General features: G+C 49.8%; 2 protein-coding genes across 2 annotated transcripts; both read left to right on the top strand.

Annotated features, from left to right (window-relative positions):
• Positions 1-3,023: 3,023 nt before the first annotated feature.
• On the top strand, positions 3,024-5,134 carry LOC129406786 (transcription factor E2F6). Its single transcript, XM_055145673.1, has one exon. The coding sequence runs from the start codon at positions 3,183-3,185 to the stop codon at positions 4,029-4,031; it is 849 nt and encodes a 282-aa protein (XP_055001648.1). The 5' UTR covers positions 3,024-3,182; the 3' UTR covers positions 4,032-5,134.
• A 3,100-nt stretch (positions 5,135-8,234) lies between these two features.
• On the top strand, positions 8,235-16,658 carry LOC101554265 (cytochrome P450 2A13-like). The gene is made up of 9 exons (XM_004620724.2): positions 8,235-8,414; positions 8,548-8,710; positions 9,132-9,281; positions 10,426-10,586; positions 12,188-12,364; positions 13,825-13,966; positions 14,349-14,536; positions 15,641-15,782; positions 16,198-16,658. The coding sequence occupies exons 1-9, from the start codon at positions 8,235-8,237 to the stop codon at positions 16,377-16,379; spliced, it is 1,485 nt and encodes a 494-aa protein (XP_004620781.2). The 3' UTR covers positions 16,380-16,658.
• The last annotated feature ends 1,454 nt before the right edge of the window (positions 16,659-18,112 follow it).

The raw sequence follows: 18,112 nt of genomic DNA, 5'->3' as shown, positions 1-18,112 counted from the left end.
GGAAAGACCTGTGTGTCTCAGTCAGACAGGAGCTGCTCCTTCATTCATTCCACTAGCCCTGTGAAGCTCTAACTGACAAGAGCTTCATGGCCAGGTTTCACACCTCAGAACTGGCTCTATCCTATGAGCTTCCCTTCTTTTTTCCTAAAGGGGGCGGTGTGTACAGCCAAGTCATTTTATCAGCCTGTTCCCTGCTTTATGATTTTATTAGGGTTTTTTGTTGTTCAGGGGACATGCTCAGGAGTGCTAAGGGGCTCCTCTTGACTTGGTGCCCAGGGGGTGCTCTCAGCAGTGCTCAGGGCACCACAGGATGTCAAGAATGAAGCCTGGGTCTCCTGAATGACAAACATACATTACAGCCCTTTGAGCTAACTCCTTGGCCTGTCTTTATCAGCCCTTTGAGCTAACACCTTGGCCCGTCCTTATCACTTTAGGAATCTGTCAGAATGCTTCTATTTTGTCTTGTTTCTGTACCCCTCAGGCCAATCTGTCAGTGTTTTCACTTGGGGAACATTTTAAAAAATTGTTTGGGCAGCTCAGATAGAGAAGGGACCACCAAGTAAAGGGTGTTAGGAAAACCCACTTAGGATGGGAGATGCGGGCTGAAAGCAGACTATAGACCGAACATGATGGCCACTCAATACCCCTATTGTAAACTACAACACCCAAAAGGAGAGAGAGAACAAAAGGGAATGCCCTGCCACAGAGGCAGGGTGGGGTGGAGGGGAAGGGGTGGGGGTGGTGGGAGAGATGCTGAGACCATTGGTGGTGGAAAATGGGCACTGGTGGAGGGATGGGTATTCAACCATTGTATGACTGAAACGCAAGCTCAAAAGTTTGTAAGCCTGTAACTGGACCTCACAGTGATTCACTAATTTAAAAAAGTTTTTTAAAATAAAAATAAAAACCTGTTTGGGTCTCCTAACGTATACCACAGGGATATGTTCGAGAGGGTTCCCTTCAGATCTTTCCTGATTATCCCCCAGAGATTCTGGAGTTCTGTGGAGGTCAATGACAGAATCTGAGCCTGCCATGTTTCATCTTGTCAAAGGGCTCTATCAGGCAAACGTTCTGATTGTTTGATCCTGTGCTGGGTGATCCCAGCAGAGAGGGGCCTTCAGACTCATATTTCATAGACTACACCGACCACTTTGTATGGTGGCAAGTGTACTTGTCTCTTTCTATGATTCAATCGTGGTCAAATGGATGATTCAAGGAATTGAATACTTTTTCTAGTTTATCCAGTAAATTGGTGTGTGATTTTATTAAGGCGTCGAAGCTTGCTGGGGAATAGATCAGGGTAATGGGAGCTGTGACAGTGGCCATGTAGATAGGACGATACTCCCAGAGCTACTCTAAGTAGACTGATTTTATCTCCTACCTTTGAGTGAGTAGTTGCATTGTGATTATTGGAAGTGTCTTTCTTTTTTGGCATTTTGGCTTTTTTTTGCAGCACACCCAGCAATGCTCAGGGCTCATTCCTGAAGGTGCACTCAGAAATTACTCCTAGCGGTGCATGGGGACCATGTGAAACTTCAGTAATTGAACCCTGGTCAGCTGCATGCTAGGCAAACGCCCTCCTTGCTGTACTATCGCTTGGCTCCATGTAGGAAGTGTCTTATTTAAGTCTATAACTGCATACATAGTACTGTAGGGAGGGCATTTGTCTTCCATGCAGCTAACTCAAGTTCAATCCCCGGCAACCCATATGATCCCCTGAGCATCATCAGGAGTAACTCCTGAGCGTCACCAGGAATGGGGATGGTCAGAAGCAAAACAAAACAAAAAAACGTCTAGTGAGATCTCCATGTGCAACTCTGTCGTGAGCCCCTTTTTTGATTAAGGTCATGAAGGCTTAACCAATTGGGATGTTTTAGCAGGTATTGAGAGTTTGTTCAGAACCTGTGTCATAGAGACATAAAAGCTAATCAGCCTCTTTCATCATTTTGGGGGGCTTGAGGCTTACTCCTGACTCAGGGGCCCTCTGTGATGCTGGAGAGTGAACGAAGACTGGCCGTGTGCAAAACAAGTGCCTTTCCTACTGTCCTACCCCCCTACAGCCCTGGCCTTCTCTCTCTCTCTCTATACTGCTTTTTCATAATATATGTCTTTCCCCTGAGCTCAGGCACCTGCTATATAGAGATAATCTTCCATAACCAGAAAGCAATGACCAACATCTGCAATCATAGCATTATCTAGTCTCAAACCCACGATATGGATTAAGATGTCCACCAATGGAATATTAAACACCTATAACAAATTCTCATGAACAAGTTTGCAAACCATAGTGTTTTATTTTGGTTTTTTAATATTTGAATATCTTCTTTTTTAAATGATTGAATCACTGTGAGATGCACAGTTACAAAGCTGTTCACGATTGGGTTTCAGTCATAGTGTTTCAACTCCATTCCCTTCACCAGTGTGCATTTCCCACCATCAGTGTCCCCAGTTTCCTGCCCCTAGCCCCCTTAGCCTGCCTCTTTGCAGTCACTTCTCTGTCTCTGTCACTCTCTGTCTCACTCTGTCTCTCTCTGTCTCTCTGTGTCTGTTACTGTCTTTGTCTCTGTCTCTCTTTTTTTTTCTCTCTCTCCATTCCTCCCTCCCCTGTTGGGCATTATGGTTTGCCAGATTATCACATATACTGAAAAATTATCATGTATATCCCTTTACCTACTTTCAGCACTCAGCTCTTGTCCAGAGTGATCATTTCCAACAATTATTGCAAGAGAAACCACAGCATATACAGTTTACATGAAGTATAGGGGGGAATATTTACATAAGTTGGCCTTACCTATTTCATGTAAACTCCAAAATATATTAGCACAGAATTTCTTTAAAAGTTTTATTAATGACAAGTAAGGCATGATTATTACCATAAAGAGATCCCAATATAAAATAAAATTGGGGGGCACTGCGCATGCGGGAACATGGCGGGTCGGGCGCCCTGACCCCACGCGCTCGCCCCGCTCGCCCGCGCGCTGCCCGCGTCGTGGGGCCGGGCCGAGTTCGCCGGCGGCCTTGCCCGAGGCCTCGCCCCCGGGAGGCGGCCGCGCGGGGGCCCCCGTGTGCTGCGGGGTGTGCCCCGGGCGGCGGCGGGTCGGGGGCGGTGCCCGAGCCGGGCGGGCGGGAGAAGGCGGGAGAGCCGGCGGGGTGCGAGGGCCAGCGGCGACGGACGCGGCAGCATGAGTCAGCAGCGGCCGGCGCGGAAACTGCCCAGCCTGCTCGTGGACCCGGCGCAGGAGACGGTGCGCCGCCGCTGCCGAGACCCCATCAACGTCGAGGGGCTGCTGCCATCAAAAATAAGAATTAATTTAGAAGATAATGTGCAATATGTGTCCATGAGAAAAGCTCTTAAAGTGAAGAGACCTCGTTTTGATGTGTCGCTGGTCTATTTAACTCGGAAATTCATGGATCTCGTCAGATCTGCCCCTGGGGGCATTCTCGACCTAAACAAGGTGGCGACCAAGCTGGGGGTGCGAAAGCGAAGAGTGTATGACATCACCAACGTCTTGGACGGCATAGAGCTGGTCGAAAAGAAATCCAAGAATCATATCCGATGGATAGGGTCCGACCTGAACAGTTTTGGAGCAGTGCCCCAGCAAAAGAAGCTACAGGAAGAGCTTTCTGACTTGTCGGCGATGGAGGACGCTCTGGATGACTTGATTAAAGACTGTGCTCAGCAGCTGTTTGAGCTAACGGATGACAAAGAAAACGAAAGATTAGCGTATGTGACATATCAAGATATCCACAGTATTCAGGCTTTTCATGAGCAGATTGTTATTGCAGTGAAAGCGCCAGCAGAAACCAGATTGGATGTTCCAGCTCCCAGAGAGGACTCTATTACAGTGCATATAAGGAGCACCAAGGGACCTATTGATGTTTATTTATGTGAAGTGGAGCAGGATCACTCAAATAATAAAACATCTGAAGGTGTGAAGGCCTCCTCTTCTGAAAGCAGACACCCAGAGCAGCCTGATAAAGAGGAAAATCCTTCACAGCCAGGTGAGGAGTTGCTTGAAGTGAGCACCTGATCACAGTTCAGAGTTCCTGCCTTGGGTTTCCTTTGGATGCCCCGAGTGGATGAATTATGCGTCAGATTTCATTCTAGGAGCAATAACTCAGCCGTGCCGTTTCTGCATTCTCCGTCGCAGCGTTGGAGCCACTGGCATCTTTGAGTGACCCGCTGCTTAGATGACGTGGTAATTATGGTTCCCGCATTTGGAAACAAACTCTCTCGTGCCTGTTCACTGCTTTCTGTCCGGGAGCCGGACCTTTAGCCTGCTGAAATGACTGCATCGCGGAGTATCACTAAAGTAGACGGTTCTTCTTGGACTTGACCCTTTCCCTCGAAGATCATGTGTTATTATCACAAAAGAAATTGCCTTATACAGGCTCCTGCCTGCCGTCCGTGACTGTGGTGGTGGCTGAACACGTGCAGCTCGCTGTGATGTCTTTGTATATATCTGTATAATGTGTAGATTGCTTAAGAGACATCTAAATGAAGCTTCACCATTGTATAGCCAAAATAATGTATATAAGGAGAGTAAGAAATTCTCTAATTTCTGTGGTATCTATAACTTATTAGAATCCTCTGCAGGAGGGTTAGAGGAGAATTTTCCCCCCGAGACTTCTACATGTAGAAGTACCCCAGATGCGCGCTATACTTTCAGCGTCCATGGGCTAAATCAGGAGGGTTCCCAGTGCTTAGATTAGATTCCAGGCTCTCTGCAGTTCTGTTTCCGAGCAGACTGGTGGCCTGCCTCAAGGGGGCAGATACAGAGATGTCGTCAGGTAACGACTTCATTCACTGAAAGACGTGGATTCAGTCACGGTGGAAAATGGAAGCTATTTTTACCTTTTTGCGAGCAGATTTTGTAATGATGTTTCTGTATGCAGCCTTTGCTTTTCGAATGAGGTTTCTTTTACTTCCCCGGCCCTCTCTCCAGCTCTAGTCCCGCATTGCCCTGGCTCTCTCTACCTCATTGGGTAAGTCATTTACCACTCTGTGCCTCGGTTTACTCAGTAGTTTACCATTAGACTGTGAGCTCCTTGAGAGACTGTGTCTTAATCATTGTTATACCCAGCGCCTTGCACCATGCCTGGCACATTGAAAAGTGCTCAATAAATGTTGAAACAAAAAAAATAAAATAAAATAAAATTGGATGCAATATATGTTAAATTCCAGAGTTGAAAACTTACAGTGTGTGAATGAGAATAAACATTTTATTATATTGTATTAAAGGGTTTTATTTTCTTTATTTACTGTCACTGTCACTGTCATCCCATTGCTCATCGATTTGTTTGAGCGGGCATCAATGATGTCTCTCATTGAGAGACTTATTGTTACTGTTTTTGACATATCCAATACGCATGGGTAGCTTGCCAGGCTCTGCCGTGCAGGCGCAATACTCTCGATAGCTTGCCGGGCTCTCTGAGAGGGGCGGAGGAATCGAACACTGGTGGGCCACGTGAAAGGCGAATGCCCAACTGCTGTGCTACTGCTCCAAATTATAAGGCAATCACACATAAAAAAAAATGTCCACCAACCGTCCCAATCATACCTCTTCTTTTAGCATTGCTCCTTTTCCTCCATTTCTGAACTCAACACCACATGATACTCCCTATGTTTAATGGTAGTAATTTCAATAGCCTTTTTTTATTATTTTAATATAGCTCTATTCCTCTTTAGTTTCCTTGTTATTGAGTTTGAATCTTCCAAATATCATTTATGCCATATATGGAATGCTTCATCTAGGCTGTATTCTATGTGTTATATGATTTTGTGTTTTTAATTTAGTTATTTAGTCTATTTGAAAGTTTGGGGTGTGTGTGTGTGTGTGTTTGTGCTTTCTATCTCCAAGTGAAGTTTATTTCAGGGACACAATATAATATACTATAACAATAAAATTAAAAATCATTATGATGATGTAAGTAGATGTTGAGAAAGCATTTAAAACTATTCCACATCCATTTATGATCTGAATTAAATGGGGAGAGGCCAGAGTAATAGTACAGCAGCTAGGGGATTTGCCTTACATGCAGCCAACCCAGGTTCACTCCCTGGCATTCTATATGGTTCCCCAAGTGCCGCCAGGACAAATTTCTGAGTGCAGAGCCAGGAGCAACCCCTGAGCATCACCGGGCGTGACCCACAAGCCAAAAAACAAGGAGAATTAAGTGGGAGAAGGAACTTTCTTAAATAGTTTTATTAATAACAAGTAGGGTATGGTTATTACCAAGCATAAAATTGAATACAATATAAAAAAATTTAAAATCATTGAGCATATTAGCTCTAAGTTTAGATATCTGCACTTCAAATATCTTTAGTCTGGACTAGATTCTTAGCTTTTATATCTTTGACCTTTACATTTTGGAATTTTATATTTTATATGACTATTAAATAACTATTCCAAATAGTTGTTTTGGAAATTCAGGCTTTAATTTGCTTGATGCTTTCTTATGCTTATCTTTTTGTGGGGGGGGGGGAGGGAACACACCTAGCAGTGCTCAGGGCTTACTCCTGCCTTTATGCTCAGGGATCACTCCTGGTGGGTTTGGGGGACAATATGGATTGTTGGGGATCGAACCCACTCGGCCATATGTGAGGCAAGTGCCCTCCTCCCTGCACTATGACCCCAGTCCTTCTACCTATTTCTGACAGGTTCCTCTGACCTCACTTCCTTCCTGGGGTCCCCTGTGTTCCCAGTTAGCCTACTAGTCTCATGCTGTGAACCGATTTCTTCACCTGTGGTCCCCTTGAAATATCCTAAGGGGATATCCTAAGGGCCTAGGCTTTAGAGTGAGGAAAATGAGGCAGAGGTGGTTAAGGGGCCCTCAGGCAATGATGAAAGGACAAAAAGACCACCCTCCAGCACCCTATCACTCCCCCACCCTTTGCACCATCTCTTCCAGACTTTGACATTTATCCAGAGCTCTCCTGCCATTGTTCCTTCTCCCCCTGCTAAGAGCATCCAATAACAGCCTTCACACTCAAGCAGAATCTTTCCTCCCCCAGAAATTCCCAGCCCACTGTGGGGAAATCCAAATCCAGAAAAGAGATGCAAAGGAGGGGAAATAGAGGCATCCCATGCCACACCCACCCTCTGCCATCTGGCCTTAGTACACCTGGGATAAAGCAGAGAATGTGAGAGTAACACAACTCCACAAGAGTTCATCCGGGTGTTTTCCGGACAATGGCCGTGGGATACAGATCCTCTCCAGTAGAGATGCTGGCACCGTTCAAAAATGTTTTGGGGGCCAGGGGAGTAGAATTGGGGGCTTCTCATTTCCCAAGGCCTGGCCAGCCTGACTAGACTAATGGACACCATCTGTGAGTCTTCTCCTGTCAGGGAAAGGAATGGAAAGTCCCAGCCAACTCTGTTCCTGGACTTTAGCCCTTTCCCAATCCTAGATGAGCATTTCTAAGTGACCGGCTCACTTTGAGGATGTGATGAGGATTCTGGAACTGTGTCCAAATCAAAAGGACATCAAGGGTAAGGGGTCAGAGGTTGATCCACTTAGACTCCCCATATATACCACTTCCAAGAACCCGACATCTACCCACCTGAGAACGTCTGGCACCTCAAAACCCCCATTCCCTAGAATCTCCCCTCTTGAGAACTATGTTTTGGGGAAGTTGGAGGTTGGAGGCAGTCCCAAGGGTAGAACCTTGACACCCCTGCATCAAATGAGCAAGCCTGGCATGCACTCAGTTCACTGAGCTATCTCTCTGGCCCCTGGTGACCTTCAAATCCACATCACTTCTCATCCCCACAAAACACCCCACACTCCCCAACACAACCTGTCTCATTCCAACACCCTCCAAACCAGATCTTTGGGTTCTTCTCTCCCGAGATCCCAATCACTCTGGAGTCCCCTCTCACACTAACGGACTCCCAAAATCCAAAATCCCAATGGGGAGGGAGGTGGTGGCACCTGACGGCAAACATTCCAAGAATTTCAAATCTGGGATTTTTCTACAGTCTCCATCGCCCACATCCCCACAAGTCCACTGCTGTGAAGTGGCCCCTGAATCCTGCAGGTCACACCCTGAAAATGGGCCCTGGCTTCCTCCTCCACCCCTTGGGGCTGGGCGCCAAGAGAGGTGAGGAGGCGGGCACAGGAATGGAGCTGGGCGGTGAAACAAAGTTACATAACCAGGACAGGGGTCCACTCTGCACGCCCAAGAAGTATAAAGGCATTAGTCCCAGCGCCTGCCACTACTCAGAGCCACCATGCTGGTCTCCGGGTTGCTCTTGGTGGCCCTGCTGGCCTGCCTGACCGTCATGGTGCTGATGTCAGTGTGGCAACAGAGGAAGCTGGCCGGCAAGCTGCCCCCCGGGCCGACCCCCTTACCCTTCATCGGGAACTACCTACAGCTGAATACGGAGCAGATGTACAATTCTCTCATGAAGGTGCAGACCGCGGGGGAATGGGGGCTGGGGAGGGCAGGCCTGCTGGGACAAGGGGGCTCAGGATAGGTCAGCTCTGTGCTGAGTGGGCACTGCTCCCTCTGAGCCCTCCTCTCCCCACGCTCCCGTCCACCAGCTTAGGGACCGCTATGGGCCCGTGTTCACCGTGTACCTGGGCGCCCGGCGCGTGGTGGTGTTGTGTGGTCAGGACGCGGTGAAGGAGGCGCTGGTGGACCAGGCGGAGGAGTTCAGTGGCCGAGGAGAGCAGGCCACCTTCGACTGGATTGCCAAAGGCTACGGTGAGGTGCAGCAGCCATGAAGACCCCTGAGCCTCAGTTTCCCCAGGATTCCCCTCTATTCCTAGTGGTCTCATCCCTGTCCCCTGTTTCCATCTCTGTCTCTCTGGAGTTTCTGCTTTGGAACCCGGATCCCCCAGCCCCCTGACTGTGTCTTTTTCCTCTTTCCCAGCTTCTCTGCCTCTGTGTTTGACCTTCTCTGTGTTAGAACCTGATCGCTGAGTCTCTGCTGCCCGACCCTGCTGGCCCCTGCCCACACCAGCATTTCTCTCGCTCCTGTGCTTGCCCTGTTTGTTCCCTGTGCGCGTCTATGAGCCTGCCCCGCTCCTGGCGCTGCTCCAACTCAGACCCACCTTCCCGCACTACCACCCCGCGCCTCTGGCGCCCCCCGCAACCCCACCCCTAAGCTCGCGCTTCCCCGCAGGCGTGGCCTTCAGCAGTGGCGAGCGCGCTAAGCAGCTGCGGCGCTTCTCCATCACCACGCTGCGGGACTTTGGCTTTGGCAAGCGCGGCATCGAGGAGCGCATCCAGGAGGAGGCGGGCTTTCTCATCGAAGCCTTCCGTGGCACAAAAGGTGAGCTGCGGGGAGAGGGCAGTGCTGGGGAGAAGAAAGCAGAGGAGAAGGAGGGAGGCAAGAGTAAGGGGAGATGAAAAAGAAAAGGGATGACTAAGAAAATGATGGCTGGGAGAACCAGTTGGGATGGAAGATGCATGCCGAAAGTAGATGGTGGACCAAACGTGATGACCTCTCAGTGTCTGTGTTGCTAGCTATAATGCCCAAAAGTAGAGAGACTGTATGGGGAATATTGTCTGCCATGGAGGCAGGGGAGGGTGGGAAAGGGGGTTATACCTGGGATATTGGTGGTGGGGAATGTGCACTGGTGGAGGGATGGGTGTTTGATCATTGTGAGATTGTAACCCAAACATGAAAGCCTGTAACTATCTCACGGTGATCCAATAAATTTTTTTTAATTTTTTAAAAAAGAGTAAGGGGGGAGGGGAGCAGAGGATCCAGGAGGAAGATGGAGAAGAAAGTGGACAAAGGAAGAGAAGGAGAGGGGAGAGGTGGAGCTGGAGGATATGGAGGCCTATGGAAGAGGGAGAGGAGGGTGAGAGAAGGAGAGGAGAAGAGGCAGGAAGAGAAAGGGAGGATTGGAGGAAGAGGAAAAGAGAAGGAGGAGGGAGATAGAGGGGAGGGTCAAGAAGAGGAGAAACAAGGAGAATAGAGGGAGGGAGGAGGGGAAGGGAAATGGGACAGAGGAGTAGAGAAAGGGGAGGAGGAGGAAGGAGAGGTGGAGGAAAAGAGGGAGGGAAGCCAAGGAGGGGGAGGAGAGAAAGAAGTAAAGGGGAAGGGGAGGAGAGAGGAGGGAGTTAAAGGGAGAAAAAGAAAATGAGGGGAGAGGGAGAGGGAGAGGTAGGGACTCTAAGGAAGAGGAGATGGAGGGAGTGGGAGGGAGGCCAAGGAGGGGAAGAAGGTGAGAGAGGAGGATGGGAGAGGGAGGAGGTGGACAGAGGAAGAGAAAGAGGGGAGGAGGGGAGGCAGGGAGGGCTGAGGAGGGCTGGGGAGGAATGGCATTAGAAGGGGTCTAGGTTGGGGTAGCCCTGGGGCTTCCAGCCCTGGGTCTCTGCTCCCCCCTAGTGTCCCCTCTGAGTTCTCTGAGCAGCCTCCCATCACCCAGGTGACTCTCCCCACACCCCCTTCCCTTATCCATGAACAGGTGCCTTCATCGATCCCACCTTCTACCTGAGCCGCACTGTCTCCAATGTCATCAGCTCCATTGTCTTCGGGGACCGATTTGACTATGAGGATAAAGAGTTTCTGTCACTCCTGCGGATGATGCTGGGAAGCTTCCAGTTCACAGCCACATCCATGGGCCAGGTAGCCCGGGGTCCCCGCAAAACCAGCCCACATGGGGTTTGGACAGTGGACACCGGTCTCCAGGGACATGTAGATGCCCAACTCCTTCCCCCAGATGCCAAAGCAGGGGGGACACTCCAGCAACAACTCAAGCATCATCTGGGCAGGTGCTCCAGGCCAACCTTCCATCTTTCCAAATGAATTTTGTTCTGTTTTGTTTTGGTCTGGAGCCACAGAGTGGTGCTGGGGTCTTACCTTGGGCTCTGCAATAGGGGTCACTTCTGTGGGGAGAGGGGTGCAGTGCCAGGGGACCATAGGGGTGCCAGAGATCCTAGCCCAGTCAACCTCGTGCAAGGTAAATTTCTAACCCAATGAATTTACTATCCCCCCAGCCCCTTCATTTGAACTTGTTTTGGTTTTTGGTCACACCTAGTGATGCTCAGAGGTTCCTCCTGACTCTACACTCAGGAATTACTCCTGTCATTGATAGAGGAGCCATATGGGATGCCAGGAATCAAAACCAGGTTAGGCGTGTGCATGGCAAATGTCCTCCCCATTGGACTATCACTCCAGCCCTTCCGCCTGAATTTCTTAATCATGACAAGTGACCCCCTCAGCCCACCTCCTTGGAACCTGAACACCTGGTCCCACAACGTCCTGTCCACCCAAATTATCTGCCATCTACACAGCCGAACTCTCTAGATAGGGACTTTCCTACACAGCCGACTTAAATGTCTGAGAGTCTATATGGGTGGATACCAAGACCCCTAAGCATGGAATCACCTGGATGTAGTTCCCTGATCACCTGAACCAGTCTCACCCAATCCAGCCCCTTCAATCTCTGTCCTATGCCCTCTGTGTGCCCAAGTAAATAACTGGACATCTGAGCAGGCATAGCCCCCATTACAAACCCTGGACACAGCCCCACTTTAATGATTGTGCCCTTGATCCCCAAAATACCTAGGCAGTTGTCTCCACCTGAGCACACCTGAACAGGTGTCTCTCAATCCAACCTCACTTGAAAATCTGAGCACTTCCACTGAGCATCGCTGAAACACTAAGATCCAACACCCAAATATGTACCTCAATTCTTCTCACCAAACTTCCTGGACTGGGTCTTTGGCTTTCACTCAGGTGAAAACATGGGGTCTTTACAATCCCATCCCACCTAAATACTTAACACTTGGGGTTGTAGACCTAGTACTGCAGAGAGGGCTGGTCTTGCACACAGAGGACCCAGGTTCAATCCCCAGAATCCCATATGGCCCCGGAACCCTGCCAGGGGTTGAGAAGACCGAGGAGTGAGACCTGAGCACAGTCAGATATGGACTAAAAACAAAAGAAAAAATATGTATATGTAATCAATTTGTGAGGCCAGAGTAATAGTAAAGGGGGTAAAACTTGCCTTGTCATCAGCTCACAGATCAAACAATCAATGGTGGATTTTTTTTTCTGGCCCCAAAATTAATCCATCAATAAAGCACCTAACCCCTTGGATGGATGGATCAATGCCTTTAAACTCCTTTCTACTCCCCATACAGACAGATTCTCTCCTCTGGGGGTCTGCCTGGTGCCATCAGCACAGCCCCCTCAGCCTGCCTTCCCTCCTTCCCTCCATGCAGCTCTATGAGATGTTCTACCCAGTCATGAAGCACCTGCCTGGGCCCCAGCAACAAGCCTTTAAGGAACTGCAGGGGCTGGAGGATTTTATCGCCAAGAAGGTGGAGCAGAACCAGCGAACTCTAGACCCCAACTCCCCACGGAACTTTATTGACTCCTTCCTCATCCGCATGCGGGAGGTACGGCCCCACCTGAACTGTAGGGAGATGGGAGTGGGGGGCCCTCCCCACTATCACCTACTCCAACCTCCGCCCTCCAACCTCACCTCATCATCATGCTTCTAAATCAGTTCCAGGGCAAGAAACCTCAGAGCAAGCACCCCCTGCACCCATGTTCTTGCCCCACGGCAGCACCCACTAGTCTTCACCCCGTCAGCACGCACACCACCCCTGGCTTTGTGTGTGAGAGAGATCTGTTTGTTTGAAGGCCACACTCAGCAGTGCTCAAGGCTTACTCCCGGCTCTGTGCTCCGCAGTCACTCACCCTGGTGTGCTCAGGGAGGCCAGGATTGAACCCTCCACTGTACTATCACTACGTGCCCAGGCCCCCAATTTTACAAAAGAAGAAAAGGAGAGAGGTAATGAGAGGAGAAGTCACTGCTGGAGAAATGAGGCCTAGAAGCGGGGCGCCTGGCTCACATCCTGGTCTCTGACTCCAGCACACTTTGTTCCTGCCTCCCAATGTCTCTGTAAACAAGTGACACCTGTGCTCAGTGGCCCCGAAGGTCAGTGTCTATGGGTTAGGACAGGATAGGACACTGGATAGAACTGGAAAGTTCAGAGGAGAGAATCAGGAAATGATGCCACCTGAGGACAAGATATTGGCGCATCAGACTGTCTGTGTCAGGGCTGGAGCAATAGCGCAGGGGTAGAGCACTTGCCTGGCATGCAGCCCACCTTAGTTCAATGCCCAGCTCTGCTTATGGTCTCCTGAGCCCTGGCAGGAGTGATCCATGAGCACACAGCTAGGAGTCAGCCCTGACCACTGCCAATGGCCCAAAAACAAGAAAACAAAACAAAGTTATGTCTAGGAAGATGCATCTAGTCCTCTCTGACTCCGCTCATGCCACCTGGGTCCATCATCTAGCTTGGTCCTTCTTTGTCGTTCTCTCCTGCCCTCTCTTTCATTTTTGTTTTTAATTGAATCACAGTGAGATACAGTTCACACATTACAAGTTGTTTGTGATTGGGTTTCAGTAATGTAATGTCCCAAGAGCCTCCACCCATCTCCCTTTTGGCATGATAGTTTGCAATACAGGTACTGAAAGATTATCATGTATATCCCTTTGCTACTTTCAGCACTCAGTTCTTGTTCAGAGTGATCATTTCCAACTATTATTGTCATTCTAATCCCTTCTCTATCCTAACTGCCCTTTGATCGGCACTCACTTGACAAGCTTCCAATCTTTGACCTCACCTGTCTTTCTAAACATTCCTACCACAAGGACAACATAATAATTTCACACAGACTGGACAAAAAGCATCCGAGAGCCTTTTTGGTCAAACCAGCATCAAAGGCCTGGAGTGCAGAGAGAGAATGGAGTGGGGTCCTTCTCCCATTCTGTATCTGAGACTTGTGGATGCTAGGGCAAAGCCCACAGGGACTGTGGGCCCAGCCTGAAGCTTCCCTCTCCCTGCAGGAGCAAAAGAACCCCAACACTGAGTTCTTCATGAAGAACTTGGTTATGACCACCCTAAACCTCTTCTTCGCGGGCACTGAGACGGTCAGCACCACCATGCGCTATGGCTTCCTGATGCTCATGAAACACCCCGATGTGGAGGGTAAGGCTGCAGGAGGCCAGAAAAGGGGCCACCAGACCCTCAAAACTCACCTGGCCCCAAGGGTCTCAGAGAATCCGCAGATAGCCCACAGAGACACCAGCCGAGTTACAGACACTGTTTAAAGTAGCTGTGTCCAAACTGATTGATAAATAACACATGTGCTGAGCCCACCCAGGGCCCCCCGCCTGCCTTTCCCCGAAACCTGCTTACTGGCAGACTCTGATTCTGGCATCACCTGGTAAACCAGGACCCTGAGCCAACCTTGCATGTGGTCCAAGTCTAGCCATGGACACGGTTACTGGCCCCATCACACACGGCTATCATGCATGACACCTATCAGCTCTACCTTCCAATAACCAGAGACTTTGTCCCCTCTCCCCAGCCAAGGTCCATGAGGAGATCGACCGGGTGATTGGCAGAAACCGCCAGCCCAAGTTTGAGGATCGAGCCAAAATGCCCTATGTGGAGGCTGTGATCCACGAGATCCAGAGATTCGGAGACATGATCCCCATGGGCCTGGCCCGCCGAGTCACCAAGGACACCAAGTTCCGTGGCTTCTTCCTCCCCAAGGTGCTGCCCAACCCCAGCCTGTGGGACCTCCACACCTGCTCTCTGTGTCCCTGGAGCTGCCCCTCCCTTAGGCAAAGGCATTCTCCAGCCTTTGTCTCATAATCAGAGATTCCCCTTGTCCTTCCCTCCATCCCTCCCATTAGGGATACCCAAACCCTGTATCTCCCCCAGACCCGTGGCCTCAGGAAACAGGAACCACCAAGTTCCCTGAGCCCTCTGTCTCCAAAGAGAGACCCCCCATGGACCCAAAATTCCTGTCTCGGGGCTGGAGTGATAGCACAGTGGGTACAATGTTTGTCTTGCACACGGCCGACCCGGGTTCGATTCCCATCATCCCATATGTTCCCTGAGCACCACCAGGAGTTAATTCCTGAGTGTATTAACCAGGAGTAACCCCTGTGCATTGCTGGGTATGACCCAAAGAAAGCCAAAAAAAAAAATTCCTGTCTCGGGGATATTGCTCAAATGCCAACTAAAGAGCCTCCCTCAAAGAACCCCCAACTCCAGGTGCTTTCAGCACAACAAACCCCTACTCTGAAGCTATATCTAGCCCCCTCCTCAGGCTCAGAAGAGAGAGCACAGATGTTAGTCGGACCAAAGCAGTAGTACAGCAAGAAATGCATTTGCCTTGCACACGAGCAAATGTGCGCAAGGGCTGGAGCGATAGCACAGCGGTAGGGCGTTCACCTTTCACGTGGCTGACCCATGTTCGATTCCTCCACCCCTCTCGGAGAGCCCGGCAAACTACCAAGAGTATTGCGCCCGCACAGCATAGCCTGGCAAGCTACCCATGGCATATTGGATATGCCAAAAACAGTAACAATAAGTCACTCAATGAAAGACGTTACTGGTGCCCACTCGAACAAATCAATGAGCAATGGGATGACAGTGACAAATGACAGTGACAGTGACGAGCAACCCAGGTTTGATACCTGGCATTCTATATGGTCCCCTAAGTACTTCATCTAGTAACTCCTGAGCATCACAAACTGTGACTTGAAAACAAACACAAAAGGCACTTGCCTTGCATGTAGCAAACCCTGGTTTGCTCCCCAGCACTGCGGGGCCAAACCTAAAACAAGTCCTCTTTCCCTGTCCCTTCAGGGCACCGAAGTCTTCCCTATGCTGGGCTCCGTGCTGAGGGACCCCAAGTTCTTCGCCAGACCACAAGATTTCAATCCCCAGCACTTCCTGGATGACAAAGGCCAGTTTAAGAAGAGCGATGCTTTTGTGCCCTTCTCCCTTGGTGAGAAACCCTGTCTGTCAACTGGTCACCTCTTACCTACCTACAGGACTCCCTTGAACCCCACTCCTCTCCTTAGGGTGTAGCCTAAAATCTCTCTCCAGCCGGGAGACCACAGCCCACAGCCCTCATTAGCCCCCTGACATGGGAAGGGAAGAGTGTGCCACTTAGGAGATGAGGCTGAGATTTGTCCAAGGCCACTGAAATCCTCCAGACCCCTAGGAAGAAGGCGGCAGTGCAGCCCGCCTATTTGGATGTGGTTGTGACATCCCCACAGCTACCGTGGCTCTATGCCCATCTCAGCCTCAAGGGAACTAAAGTGCTGAAAGCCCTGGGGCCCGGCTATTCCATTCCAGCACCTTGGGGACAGTGGGTGCATGCGGACCTGTCCCCAACCCCTCCTGCTTGCCCTCCTTAGGAAAGCGCTACTGTTTCGGAGAAGGCCTGGCTAGGATGGAGCTCTTCCTCTTCCTCACCACCATCATGCAGAACTTCCGCTTCAAGTCCCCACAGGCCCCCCAAGACATCGACTTGTCCCCCAAAAACGTGGGCTTCGCCACCATCCCACCAACCTACACCATGAGCTTCCAGCCCCGCTGAGCAGGGGTTGGGCCAGGGAAGGGATGGGATAGTGGTTGGGGAATGGGAGAGTGGAAGGGGAGGAGCCTGCAGGTGTGCGTGGCAAGAGGCAGGGCAAATTGAAGGTTGTGTGTGGGAATGAGGAAAGTGGGAGCCTTAGGAGGCAAGAGAAATACTTTGGGGGCTTGTAGAGAGGAAGAAGGAACAGACTGTTCACCTTGTTAGAGTCATGAGAGCTGGGAAGAAAGGCAGAGAAAGGAGCCTCAGGGACTTGCTGTAATAAATAACTGCAATACCGGATATGAATTACTGACCTGGATCTGGTGGTGTTGTTAGCCCCATGCTTAAAAGCATTACACACTCTTACTGCTCACAAACCTTGAAGATGCAAAGTGTTCTTGCCTATATGCATTTCACTGGCGGCAGTGCTGGGGCTCAGAATGCCCTGAGCCTATAGTTGAGGTCCCACTCCATACAAGCAAGATTTGGGCAAGGACGCACATGCAAAAGGAAGCCCATTCCTGCAGATGGTTTATAGAAATCCTCTCCCTCAATTTAGTGTATTTGTTGAGAAATGCAACTAGCTCTGTCCAAGGCGTTTTCGTGCTTACCTGCCTTCACTACAATGCCTTCACACCCCACCACCATCACCAAGTACAACTGCTGGGTCCAATCTGGTCAGGATCAGGGATGGGAATCAGACTCCCAGTGAGGGACCGAAACACTTTCTGGCTCCCAGTGCAGCTGAGACCTTCTGTGTGTGCATGTGTATGTGTGTGTTTGTGTGTTTATGTGCGTGTGTATGCATGTGCACACTCATTCACACAGGCAGGTGACCACCTTCTCCTGAGTAGATGAACGGACTCACTCTGATGCATCTGGGATCTTCTCTCACAGACTGGGGGCCACCTGCTTACTCTCATGTCAGTGATTACATGTTCATTTGGAAGTGACAGCTTGGATCTGAAGATACATTACCATGCATAGTGAGCTTGCTATCTGGGGTCGATCCCAGGCATCCCATACGGTCCCCCGAGCACCACCAGGAGCAGTTCCTGAGTGTAGGGCCAGAAGTAACCCCTGAGCATCTCTGAGTATGACCCCAAAATTTAGTAAAGAAAGAAATGACAGCCTTCAAGAGTGTGCATATTAAACAGCAAAGAATACCTCTCCCCCATAGAGCACTGTGCTTCTCAGCCAATGCTGCATAAACCTGCCCCAAAGTTTCCAAAGCGCCACAAGATTTAAATAAAGTGGTGGTGGGGGGTGAGTTTCAGAGGAGGAGTGAAACCTGGTCCTCCAGAACCTTCAGGTTTATTACCTCTATGATTCATAAGTTTGTTTGGTTCCTTTACTGTGTGTTTTTGCAACTGGGAATTCATGAATGGATGAATTATTTTTTAATGGAGGGAGAGGAGGATAATCCATCAAATCACATCCTGTAGCACACAAATTAACATCCAAGTTTAGTGTCAAACTCATTCCTCTGTGTGCATGTGCCTTTAAGAACCTTCTAGGACCCCAGAGACAGTGCAGCAGGTAGGATGCTTACCTTGTGCACCATACCCAGGTTGGATCCCTGGCACTATATATGGTTCCCCTGGCCTCACTAGGAGTGATGCCTGAGCACAGATCCAGGAGTAAGCCCTTAGAACTGCAAGGTGTGTCTACCCAAAAACGAAAAAAGAAAGGAGACTTCCAAGAGGCTCTTGTGCTTGCTTTGTATGCAGGAATCCTGGGTTTGATCCCTGCAA

The sequence above is a fragment of the Sorex araneus genome, chromosome 8, assembly GCF_027595985.1.
Source record: "Sorex araneus isolate mSorAra2 chromosome 8, mSorAra2.pri, whole genome shotgun sequence".
NCBI classification, from domain to species: Eukaryota; Metazoa; Chordata; class Mammalia; order Eulipotyphla; family Soricidae; genus Sorex; species Sorex araneus.
This window is presented reverse-complemented; position numbering and strand designations above follow the sequence as displayed.

Bases quoted from the DNA above. Each gene is read 5' to 3' on its own strand.
- LOC101554265 (XM_004620724.2), top strand. From the start codon at position 8,235: ATGCTGGTCTCCGGGTTGCTCTTGGTGGCCCTGCTGGCCTGCCTGACC. The intron at 8,711-9,131 runs GTGAGGTGCAGC...GCTTCCCCGCAG, and splicing joins CTGGATTGCCAAAGGCTACG to GCGTGGCCTTCAGCAGTGGC. The intron at 12,365-13,824 runs GTACGGCCCCAC...CTCTCCCTGCAG, and splicing joins TCCTCATCCGCATGCGGGAG to GAGCAAAAGAACCCCAACAC.
- LOC129406786 (XM_055145673.1), top strand. From the start codon at position 3,183: ATGAGTCAGCAGCGGCCGGCGCGGAAACTGCCCAGCCTGCTCGTGGAC.